General features: G+C 41.4%; 1 protein-coding gene and 1 non-coding gene across 2 annotated transcripts in view; both read right to left on the bottom strand.

Annotated features, from left to right (window-relative positions):
- Positions 1 to 11,402, bottom strand: part of UGCG (UDP-glucose ceramide glucosyltransferase) — a 41,005-nt gene extending 29,603 nt beyond the window's left edge. The window contains 1 exon segment of the mRNA XM_006178166.3: positions 10,820 to 11,402. Coding sequence (XP_006178228.3) covers positions 10,820 to 10,917 — 98 coding nt within the window. The 5' untranslated portion in view covers positions 10,918 to 11,402.
- On the bottom strand, positions 7,887 to 7,958 carry TRNAA-GGC. The gene has a single exon. It is a non-coding gene; the product is annotated as a tRNA-Ala (tRNA).
- Positions 11,403 to 12,630: the final 1,228 nt, after the last annotated feature.

The raw sequence follows: 12,630 nt of genomic DNA, 5'->3' as shown, positions 1-12,630 counted from the left end.
ACATATATGTCCATTTGATTTTATTACATTTTTCAGGAACAATATTAGGTATAAAAGGAATGGATCTCTTGTATGCTAAGTCAATGATTTTGACTTGCTTCATTTTTGAAGAATAAAATGATCTTGAAACTGAGCGATTGGGGGGAGATAAAAAGCATGGTAAAATGTCAATACATGTCATTTTCCCAAGGAATTATTTCTAAATTCCATTTTAAACCGAGAGCTGGAGCCACTCTTCTGTAAAAAAAAAAAAAAAATCGAATTCATGTAATGAAGGCATGTCATCCTCAAGGACAGGGAGGGGCAGGTGCTCAGAGCAAGCTGCTGGAGGACTGTACCTGCCGGCATGAAGAATGGGGAACTGAAGTGCAGGCACCATCTGGGCTGCTTTCTCAGAGTAACTTAAGTCTAAAAGGTCACGAGAGATGAATCACAGGCAAGAGAGAAAGGCCCTCAGGGTCCTGCTTCCACTGTGAGCTAGAAGGACATCTATTCAGGGAACATTGCAAAGGACTCCAAGGAATATTCTGGTAAGGAATATTCTGCTGGACTTTACAGCTGCTTTAGCTTGATGAATCTTCACCGCCTCTCTGCACATGGTTTTTTGACTTCTGAGTTGATGGGATGGCCTTATTTTTCCTAGTTGATTTTTATTCCCTAACATCTCAGTCTCTAAACTTGTTACTGCCCTTTCCGTCCATTTTAGCTTATTGCTTTACCTTCTCATCTTTTAGTCCCCTCTCTCCCCCTACTCAACAGTTTATTTATTGACTAGTACCACTTTTAAATGGCTTATTTTACAGTTCTATTCTACAGTTTTATTCTAATTGAATCCTGAGCAGGAGGGAAGCCTGGCGCGGAGGGAAACTCCTTGGAGAGAAGGCTGGCTGTGCCCTTCCCTTCCGGCAGCTCTTTGCCGTGACCTTAGTATGCATGCGGCTGCACCTCCCAGAAGTGAGACACAAGAATCTCATTCAAAGCTGCTATGGGAGAATATGGACCCCATACTGAGGGCAAAGTTCACCCTGCTTAATAGCCCCAAACTGCGCTGTTTTTATAGTTCTGTGGTGCCATTCAGTTGAACCAATTTATCTGACTCTGGGAATTAATCTCTGCTCCGTGCCATCAAGCTTGTTAATATTTCACATAAAATTAGGTTGACTGGTATGCCAGCAGGTCCCCTATTTCTATAGTCCATGCCAGCAATTTCCAATGATAAAAGGCTTCCGTGGTGGTGGCTGTTACTTATGACTGTACCTGGAAGGCTGCGACAGTGTGTTTACGACCAGCATGTGTCATGACTAGTGTTACTTCCCATAGCACCTGTCTTTTCAAAAATGGTGCTGCATCGAAATGAGCTTCACCCACAACACAAAGCACACTTTCTGGTGCAACATGAACTCTGCAGACACAGGGTTCCCCAGAGAACACAAAATAATGAATGGGGAGTTAGCTTTAGAGGAAAACACAAACGACTTCCAATGGACAACAGATTTACATATTACAGAACATAAAAGATTCCATCAGCATAAAAAACAGAGGTCTTTATTATATTGTCCCCCCCCCCAAAACCCCTCCAACTCACTAACCCTTTGGTGACAAGAGTTAGCCCTAGTATATGGGAAATGGATTGAGCAAGATAATTGGCTAAGAGCAACTTAACAGCTCTGTATTCCCTGAAGGACAGAGGTAAGTGTAAAGATTACTGATGGAAAGACAGGCATTCCCTTTGGAAATCCTTAGCGGGGTGGGGGTGGAATTCAGATCTAACAAAGAATTTGTAGGTGAACGTGTTATTGATATGACCCTGCTTCTATTTCAACCCACAATTAGAAATAGTGAGATAAAAATTCCTTTTGGTTCAATTAATTTCATTAAAGACCAAGGCCACTGAAAGCATCCAAAATTCTGCCCATCTATCTCAAATCACAATGGCCAAATGACACTGAGTTAAAGTCTGAGTACTACTGGGAAAAATTCAAAGATCACTCATTCGGCATGCAACAACTGAGTGCCTAGTAGCACTGAAGACACAACAGTAAGTAAGACACCTTCTTACCGTCAAAAGCTTGCAATCTAAGTGGGGAAAGAGACAACTGAACACACATTTACAATTCAGGTGGGTAAATTCAAGGTGTTACCTGAAGGACTTAAGAAGGGCGCCTAACCCCAGTGGGGAGCTAAAGTCAACAACGATTGAATGATTAAGAGTTAACTAAAGAAGCAAACATAAAAAAGGCAGGAGGGAAGGAAGGAGAGAAGGGGGAAAAAAGAAGGAAAGAGAATCCTAAAGAAAGTCCATCGCACGTTCAGGGGAATGCCAGTAATTCAGTGTTGCTGGAGGAAGAGGTACAAGCAGAGGCCTCCGCTCCTAGAGAGCAACACGTCTTGTTAAGGAGTTGGAATTTTAACCTGAAGACACTGGGGAACAGTGGGGATTTTAAGCACATGATCTGAGATTACTGCTCCAGAAGGATAAGGCCACAGTAAAACAAACAGAGTTCCGGTCAAGATGGCGAAGTGGTAGGACCACAAGCTTGCCTCTCCTCATGACTACAATGAAACCACAACTGAATGAATGATAAACAACCATAAAAAAAAAAAAAAAAAAAAGACTGGAACCTAGCAAAAAAGATCTTCTGCAAGTGGAAACATAAAGAGGGAACCACAGCAGGACGGTAGGAGGGGCATGCTCATGATTGGGCCCCATACCCCCCCCAGGGTGGGCAACCCACAGCTGAAGGTTTGTTAAGTCCCAGAAGCCCTCCCACAGGAGTGAGAGCTCTTAGCCCCACATCAGGCTCCCCAGCTCGAGTTCTGGCATTGGGAAGAAAAGGAGACCCCAGGGCATCTGGTTTTGGAGGCTGGGGGGCTTGGCTTTGGGAGCCTCATGGGACTGGGGGAAACAGAGACTCCATTCACTTGAGAAGCCTACACGGAAACCTGTGTGCGCCAGGACCACTGGCAGAGGCAGTGATTCATAGGAACCTGGGCCAAACCAGCCTGCTGGATTTGGAGGGTCTCCTGGGAGCGTGGGGGAAGGCTGTAGCTCACTCAGGGGACATAAAAGCTGGTGGCAGACATTCCAGGAGTGTTATTCTACATGAGCTTTCCTGGAGGCTGACACCTTGATTGGATCGTTAGCACCAAGACCTAACCCCATCCAACAGCCTATAGGGAAGCCTCAGGCTAAACAACATACAGGGTGGGAGCACAGCCACGTCCATCAGGAGACTTCCTAAGCCACAAAGCCTCTAGACACAGCCCTACCCACCAGGGGTCCAGGACCAAGCTTTACCCAGCACTGGGCAGGCACCTGCTCCTCCTGCCAGGAATCCTGCATAAGCATCTAGTCCAGCCTCATCCACCAGAGGCAGATACTAGAAATAAGAAAACAATAATCCCAAAGCCTGCGGAAGGAATCCACAAACACAAAAATATAGATGATATGAGGCAGCAAAGGAATATCTCCCAGGCCAAGGCACAAGATAAAATCCCAGAAGAAGACACAAGTGATGAGGAAATACGTAGTTTATCTGAGAAAGTTTAAGTAATGATGGCCAAGATGTTCAGAGAACTCAAGAGGAGTATAGATGCACAGAGTGAAGTTTTTAGCTAAGAGTTAGAAAATATGAAGAATACTGAAACAGAGTTGAAGAATAAAATCACTGAAATGAACAATACACTAGAAGGAACCAAGAACAGACCAAGGGAGGCAGAAGAACGGATCAGTGAGCTAGAAGACAGATTAGTGGAAATCACTTCTTCAGAACAGAAAAAAGAAAAAAAGGAATGAGGATAGTTTAAGGGAACTCTGGGACAACATAAAGCACTCTAATATTCACATTATAGGGGTCCTAGAAAAAGAAGAGAGAGAGAAAGGACCCGAGAAAATTTTTGGAGAGGTAATAACCGAAAACTCCCCCAACTTGGGAAAGGAAACAGTCACCCAAGTCCTGGAAGCGCAGAGAGTACCAAACAGAAACAACCCAAAGAGGAACACACCGAGGCACATAGTCATCAAACTGACGACAATTAGGAAAAGGAGAAAATATTAAAACTAGCAAGAGAAAAGCAATGAATAACATACAAGGGAACTCCCATAAGGTTATCAGTTGACTTTTCAGCAGAAACTCTACAGGCCAGAAGGGAGTGGCACCATATATTTAAAGTGATGCAAGGGGGAAACTTACAACCAAGAATACTCTATCCAGCAAGGCTCTCGTTCAGACTCAATGGAGAAATCAAAAGTTTCACAGATAAACAAAAGCTAAAAGATTTCAGCTTTACAACAAATGTTAAAGGATCTTCTCCAGTCATCAAACCATAAAAAAAGAGAAAAAAAGAAGAAAGAGAAAAAAAAAAAAAAAAAGACCTACAAAAGGTTGCTTTGGCTGTTCAGGGTCTTTTGTGGTTCCTTATAAACTTTGGAATTGTTTGTTCGAGTTCTGTGAGAAATGTTCCAAGTATTTTGATGGGGGTTGCATTAGATCTGTAGACTGCTTTGGACAGTGTGATCATTTTGATTGTGTTGATTCTTCCAATCCAAGAGCACAAGAAATCTTTCCATTTTTTTGTGTCATTTTGGTTTTCAGAATATAGGTAACCTCCTTGGTTAGGGTTGTCTCTAGGTATTTTGTTGTTTTTGATGTAATGGAAATGCCTCTGCCAGTTATAAAATTCTGGTTTTTGAAGTAAAAAAAAAAAAAAAAAAAAAAGGTGAATGAAGGGCCACAAATGGCAAAATAGCCTTCTTTTTTATGGGTGAGTTGTATTCCATTACATATATATTTATATGCTGCATCTCCATTATGTATTCAACTATTGATGTGCACTTAGGATGCTTCCATATCTTGGCAATTATAAATAATGTTGCTGTTAACAGCAGGGTGTATGTATCTTTTAAGTTAATTCTTATTTTGTGGTTGGTTTTATTCCTTTGATAACTATGTAAGTTTAAAAAGCTAAAGCTCTACATGCTCTTAGAAACAATGAACAGTACATATATGTAAATTTTAAAAAATATGTGCAGTTAAAAAAAAAAAAAGATCTATTAAGCCATGAAAGACATGTAAGAAACTTAAAGGACGTATTAGTAAATAAAAGAAACCAATCTGAAAAGGCTACAAACTGTATGATTCCAACCAAATGACATTCTGGAAAAGGCACAGCTACAGAAACGATAAAAAGATCGTGGTTTCCACGGGTTTGGGGAGAGGGAGGGAGGGAGGAATGAAGAGATGGAGCACAAGGGATTTTTAGGGCAATGAAATTATTCTGTATGATACTACAGTGGTGGCTATATGTCATTATGCATTTATCAAAACCCACAGAATGTACAACATCAAGAGTGAACCCTAATGTAAACTATGGACTTTGGTTGATAATAAATAATGCGTCCATGTTGGTTCATCGATTGTACCAAATACGCCACACTGATGAGGGATGTTGAGGGTAGGGGAGTATATATGTGTGGGTGGGGAGGGCTACGTGGGAACTCTGTATTTTCTGCTCAATTCTGTTGTGAACATGAAACTGCTCTAAAAGAATAAAGTCTATTAAAAAAAAAAAAAAGACAAATAAAGTAGACAAGGACCAAAGCTGCAGGCAGGGATACCAGAGCAGAGATAGTTCAATAGTCTAGGGTCGAGATAACATGCACTGAACTAACGGTGTAGGAAAAGGGGGATGGTGAATCAGGAGGACCATCACGGATATTAAAACTGATTTATAGTTTCCACTTTGCTTTTTAAAACTATCACAACATAGTCCAATTATGTATCTTCCTCAGGCTCAAGTTAAAGGGGCTCAGTTGCCTCATTCATGCACCAAAAGTGGCCCTGGCAGCAATGACCCTGACTGATCAAAATCTGTCCAAAGTCCAAGTACACCCTCAGGACTAAACCCAGAATTAGATTCCACCAGGGCTCAGGACACCAATGGATTAATTAATTTAAGGCAAAAACAAAAAAATCATATTAATAAAAATAATATTTGAAATGCTAAAATTTATCATAAAAACACAATCACTTTCCAGTGGGCAGTTTAGCAGTATCTTGATACAACGAATATTTAAATTCCATGCAAAAGCTGCTGTGCAGCAGGTATAAAACTGCTACACTAGAAAAATTATAAAAAGCAGAATTAACTTGAGAAAAAATCTTGGAAAAGGACCTCTGCTTTACTAGAGGGCAGTTAATATTTATGGATACAAGAAGTGTTTCCACCGTACCCTGGCCTCCACCCAATTAACAGAAAAGATAAGGCCTAACACTAAACATTAGGATCCTATGCATAGAGGGGGGAAAATGATAAATCCAAGAAGGAGCTGGGATGGAGAAGTGAGAGAAGGAAAAGAACAGAGATGGAGGAGAAAAAAGCAAGATGTGTTGCTTAGATGCTCTTATTATCTTGCAATAAGACTCCTAAGGACTAAAAAGGGAAAAAAAACAATTGATTCCAGACATTTATATGATTTCACTGCAGCCCTCAAGCTATCAAACCACACTAGCTCTCAAAAAAGGAAAGAAAAAAAAAAAAAAAAAAACCATAAAGATCACTTAACCAACTCTGCCTTACAGAGGCTATAATCATTAGGGCTTTTTTAGGAAATAAAAAAAAAAATCTTCAAAATAAGAGCCTTGGATTTCAAATGCTCAGTCTGAATGTTACCTTTAACACTATAAGCAGAACCTCACTAATGCCTGCCATCTAAAATGTGTTAGCAAGTGACTACGCATCCGTCAATACGAAATCTGGAAAGGAGCAAAGCAGGAAGGAGAGATACCAGTGAGAAGAAAAAATAAGGGTTTTCTAGTTTATAAATTATCTCAGTTTTTTAAACTGCATTGTAAATTTGTGAAATCGGAACAAAAAATTTCACTGAACAGCAATGGTTCTCTGTATTAATCACAGTCAGCTCCATTTAAAAAAATACAGGCTAATACTTAGCTCTTGATCTCATTTTAATAAGATACAATACAACAGCACACTGAATCCAAATTAATTAGATACCATTACACATTGTATTTAATTTTTTTAAAAAAAATCACTAACTGGTATCTGAAAAGTTTCATAGCTTTTCTCAGCAATTTCACTACAACATTCACATTACTTAAATATTTTTAAAAATTAGGAGCCCACAGATTATGCTCCTTAATCTGACAGCCAGATATGAAGCTATGTAAGTTTTTGAAAACAGGCTCTATTTCTACTAGTTGCAAGCACAAGGTTTGAGAGTATCGATATCTGCTTATCTTAATTAATTTATACTTTAACTTATTTCAAAAAGGATTTGAGACGCCATAGAATGTATTCAGGAAATTGATTCTTCAATAAAACACAGAATGCTCAGCACAATATTTTAACTGAAATATCACTGCCAATGTTCTTTAACCTTGCTTGCCAAAATGTTGAGATGATAAAATTTGTAATCTTACTAAATACAGCAGGGAGAAGGAGAGGAAAAAAAACTTTATTGCTCTGCTTGAAAACAACCCATATTAAATTGGGAAGTATCTCTGCTTCATTAAGAAAGGAATCAAATCAAATACATAAATAATTTTGAAGGTGGGATGAGATAAAAGAAACTTAATTTAAAAAGGGTAAGACTTAATTTACATATATTATTTACTTTATGTTTAGTTATCCACTTCAGAAAGATATTCACAAGATTCCTCTAATTAGATAGTCATTCTAATCTGTTACAAACTAATTGTACTTTATTCTATTTTCACGTAACTTTTCTGGATCCTGCTACTGTCAGTAAAAAAAGGTAGCTTCGTGGGGCACTGGAAAAGAAACACAAAGAATCTCTACAGTAACTTTCAAAAAATATTTCTTCCTTCCTTCCTTTATTCATTCATTCATTCATTCATTCCCCCTACTGGAGGCACTGGGGATTGAACCCAGGATCTCATGCATGCCAAGCATGGGCTCTACCACTAAGCTATACCCCTCACCCACTACAGTATCTTAATTAAGCTAAATGTTTATACCATTCTCAAAAACATGAAAGTATTTTAAGAAAAATTCGCAGTTTATCATTAAGCACAAAATAAATAACTTAAAACAATTCTGGAGTTGTTACAAGTCTAAGGGTATAAACACTCCTGGAAGCTTATTTGAAATATTAAGCTCTATCACTACTGTTAATTTTAATTAAAGAAGCATGACTTTATGACCTTGTATATATAATAGAGGGAAGGGGATATGTATCATGGTCCTATGTTGAATAAGTCTACTTTCTCCAAATTGAGTTGTGAATTTAAAAATTCCAATTTAAATACAAGATAACTTAGAGTCTGAAAAAAAAAGTTCTAAAGTTTATCTTTAAGCAAAAATGTATAAAAAGCCAAAAAAGTGTGCAAAAGAATAAGGAGGAGCTGGCCTCACCAATAATATGGTAATAAGGATAATAAAACTTCATTCATTAGAACAGTGGGTACTAGGGCATTTTATAAGTGTAAAGTGTGAAAAAAAAAAAAAGAAATCTATGAAAACTTAAAATACAAAAAAAAAAAAAAAAAAGAGAGAGAGACAGAGAGAGAGAGATACTAACTATATAATAGTTGGGAGGAATAGGAAAGATACAAAAATTTCACCAGAGTCAGGAAAAAAAAAAAAAAGATTTGACTATCTATCTAAAACACACAGGTACATACACTTTTCTCTATGTTAAATATATACACAAAGCTGAAAGACACAAAAACAAGTTGGGAAAAACACTGTAGCATATCACAGAAGAACAATCTTTCTATTAAAAAGATTAACATAGCAATGGATTGTGGCATAGGCAAAAGTTTATGAATGTGCAGTTTATAGTTAAATGTAACTAGTATATAAATACACGAAAAACATTCGATGGAACTAGTAATTAAAGGAATGAAAATAAAAAACAGAAAGTAGCAAAAAGCCTGATACTTAGTAAGGGGAAATAGGGACCACCATACAATGTTACCAGGACTATGAACAGATACAAGCTTCCTATAGAGCAATATGTATCAACGTTTAAAATGTGCACCACTTCAGGTCCAATGAATCCTCTCTCAGAACGTTAACTAAGGAAATCATCTCCCAAAGATTAAAGTGTATGCATTCATCAGTGTTGTTTGTAATCTTGACAAATTGAAAACAATTACTAATGAATACATATTAGTACCTCATAAACAGAAATGTCATGCATCTATTAAAAATGATGCAGAGATCACACATATATTGACATGAAAAAAATACTCATGACATTTTACATGGAAGTTCCATGTGAGCAGGGGCGCGGGATGTCTTGTTCTTCAATCTTTCCAGCACCTAGAACAGTGCCTTACCTCCCTTCTTCTCCCTCCCCCTACAGAAACATAATTAGAAGGACAGTCACAAAACGTTGACAAGGTAATGGAGTTCTGGCGTGTGGGTTTAACTTCCTTCTTTATTCCTCTGTAATGTCTAAATTCCCTAAGCATGCTTTATTTTTATGATTGGAAAAAGTGACAAAACTGTCTCTTTAAGAACTCATATATATATTTTAAATGAACTCCAGGATGTGTTCAGTGACTACAGCTCACAAACTCCCAAAACCTAAGATTAACAGTATCCAAGAAGCATTTTTCTTTCCTCTTTAAAGAAATATCAGTATGCCTTGTACAATGTAGCATCTGTCTCCAATATCAGGAAATGCCCCCACTATACTAATAATTAATGCAGCATTTCCAAAAAGAAAAGCACACTTTTTCTGTAGTGAAAAGGGAAAAAAACTATAAGTAACTATTTTCTTAAAGTCCTCCCCTCTCCTCTACTAATATACACCCTATTCTGGTTGGTGGTAAAGATTACTATGCACCATCATCTTTTTTCCAGGCTAAAAATACAGTGAATCCACGAGTACAATGCTCTACGCCAATTCTTTCATTTCTTTACGAAGACTTTTTTTCATTTTAAAGACATTTAAACAATTGAAATAGCAAAACTAGCTACACACTCTATGTCATTATTCATCCCATTATCCTACTTTCTTTTATTTATAGTTTTTTTTTTTACCACTATCTGAAATAACCTTATTCGGATTTTTATTATCTGCCTCTCCTTTCTGGAATGCAAGCTCTATGAGGACAGGAATTCTGTCGTGCTCACCACTGTGTCCCCAGTGAGCGGCATCTAATGAAAAGGTGAAAGGGGGTGGCAGGGGGAAGATACGAATCTGAACAAGACAATAAATAAGGAAATGGGGTGGAGGGAGAAGGAAAGAAAACCACACTGAAATGTACAAGCGGACATGACTCAAGGCTATAAAGGCAGTTCAGAGGTTTGGTGGACATTTTTCAAGGTGGACAGGTGCTTCACACCTATCTAAGGGCACAGAGTTCTTCCAGGAAGAAAAAAATCCACAGGGAGGTCTCCAGGTGGCTGTGTGCAGCTCCCAGAAGAGTGGTAATGATCATCACTATAATAGAAATGTGGCCCAGGTCGAGGGAAAAAAAAAAAAAAAAAACAATACACCACACATCTTGGCCCAGATGAAAAATCACACGAATCCCCAACACAACCAAGCCAAGCAAGCAATCTTCCGCCAGACACCTAAGAAGAGCAGGATCTCCTTTCCCCCAAGCTGTGGGCTGCAGCCCAGCAAACCCTTCACTCGCCACTTTCCTCTCTCAGGGAACCCCCCGCCCTAGCTGGTCCAAGGGGAGAGGGGATGGGAGAAAGAGTCTGAGAATCAGCCTTCTCCACCCCTATCCGAGCCTCATCAGCTCCAAACAGAAATCCCTCCAACCCCCGCCTGGCCCCGAGGCCCCGCCACGGAATCCTCCAGCTGCCCCTCACTCACGTGTAGATGATGGCCATGAAATGCATCAGCCACAGCACCAAGAAGAGGACGAACCCGAAGACGGCCATTCCCTCCAGGGCCAGGTCCAGCAGCGCCATCCCCCGGCCCGGCCCGGCCCGCTCCGGCCGCCGCCGCGGACAGCGCTCCCGCAGGAGGAGGACAGGGTGGGCGCCCGGCGCGGGGGCGCAGGAGGGGAGAGGAAGGTGGGGAGAGGAAGGGGCGGAGGGGGGTGGGGACGGAAGGGGCGGGCAGGACCTGCGCGCCCCCGCCGGCGCGCACTCGCCCGCTCGCTGGTCCAGGCGCGCTCGCGACTGCAGGCGCTGCGGTGGCCGGGCTCCGTGGTCAGGACGGCGGTGGCCCCGCGCTCCGGCTCGCCTCTCCACCCCCTCGCGGCCGCCGGCTGGACCCTAGGCGCCTGCGCCCGCGCCGCCGCTGCCCCGCCGCCCTCCAGTCGCTTCACCGCGGGGCTCTGGGCCGCGCAGCTCCGCGCCCTGCTCGGCCGCCGCAGCTCCGCGCACTGATCGAAACCGGCGGCTTCAGCCCCGACTCCCTGGCGCGCCCCGCCCCGCCCTCCGGAACCGCGGCCCTGCCCCTCCGAGGGGCGGTGCGCGCCGCTCCTCTCCGCCCACCCTGCCGCCCTCGCTCCGGCAGCGTCACTGTCGTGAGCGCGCCCCTGGGAGGCTTCTCCTCCCGGACGCAGGCCGGGCTTTCCTCTAGCTGCGGGCTCCGGCCGCCGCCCACCTCTCCGCGTCCGGTGGAGGCGCCCTGGGCGGCCAGCACTGTAGCCCTGGGCCGGCCTCCATCCGCGGCACGGTAACCTGTGTGTGGCTCGGAGGCTGATTTCCTGTCCGGCTGGTGTTCCAGTGCGCCCAGAAAAAGACCCGGGGTTCCAGGCAGCCCGCTAGTTGTCTCGCAGTCCAACTTCCAACGCTATGTCCGCAGCCTCTGTGCCGGGCATTGCTCGCAGCGGCTCAGGCCCTCCTCCAGGCCACGTTCCTGGGCGCAACGGTGTCCCATTGCCTTCCTCCCTCGCTGCTTTTAATACGGTGAAGTCTTGGATCACAGCGGACCGAGAGTAAAATAATCTGCCTGTGCCTCATAGATCTCTAAGCACCTCAGAGACAGCGTGTAACGTAAAAGAAATTCTCAAACTCAGAATGTAAAAAATCAGCCAGTACTGAAGTCCTCTTAAGACTCCTGCCCAATACAGTCGCCATATGTGACTACTGAGCCCTCGAAATGTGACTAGTAGGAATTGAGATGTACTGTGAGCGTAAATCATGCACCTGGTATCTAAGACCAACTCATTAATTTTATGTTGTGTTGAGAAGATATTTTGATATATTGAGTTAAATTATTAAAATTATTTCACTGTTGTTTTACTTTTTAAATTTGACTAGCTACTAGAAAATTTAAAATTACACAGGTAGATAGCACTGCTCTAAAATGGAAAGAAGTGGCAGTGAAGTTTCTTAGTCTCTAAATCGGTCCAGGGAGATGTTTTAATCTAGTACTAAATGTTTCTGTTTGTTTCTTTAGTCTAGATGAGTTTATATAGTTTCTCCATTGTTTTATGTTTAGACAATGTTTATTATTTCAAGTGATTTCCTTTTAAATAATCCATGACCTCCCTTGAGAGATTTCAGAATTGAATTCAATTTTGAACAGAAGTTTTGAAAAGAAGTTTTCGATTTTATTAGTGCTATTTATTACAGTTAATATTAATCAAATGAGCTACCTCAATCTACAGTTAAATGATAAACTACAACTAGAAAAGAGTTTAATGTCCTTTGAGAACCAATCCTGGATTC

This window comes from Camelus ferus, chromosome 4 (genome assembly GCF_009834535.1).
Source record: "Camelus ferus isolate YT-003-E chromosome 4, BCGSAC_Cfer_1.0, whole genome shotgun sequence".
In the NCBI taxonomy this organism is placed as follows: Eukaryota; Metazoa; Chordata; class Mammalia; order Artiodactyla; family Camelidae; genus Camelus; species Camelus ferus.
This window is presented reverse-complemented; position numbering and strand designations above follow the sequence as displayed.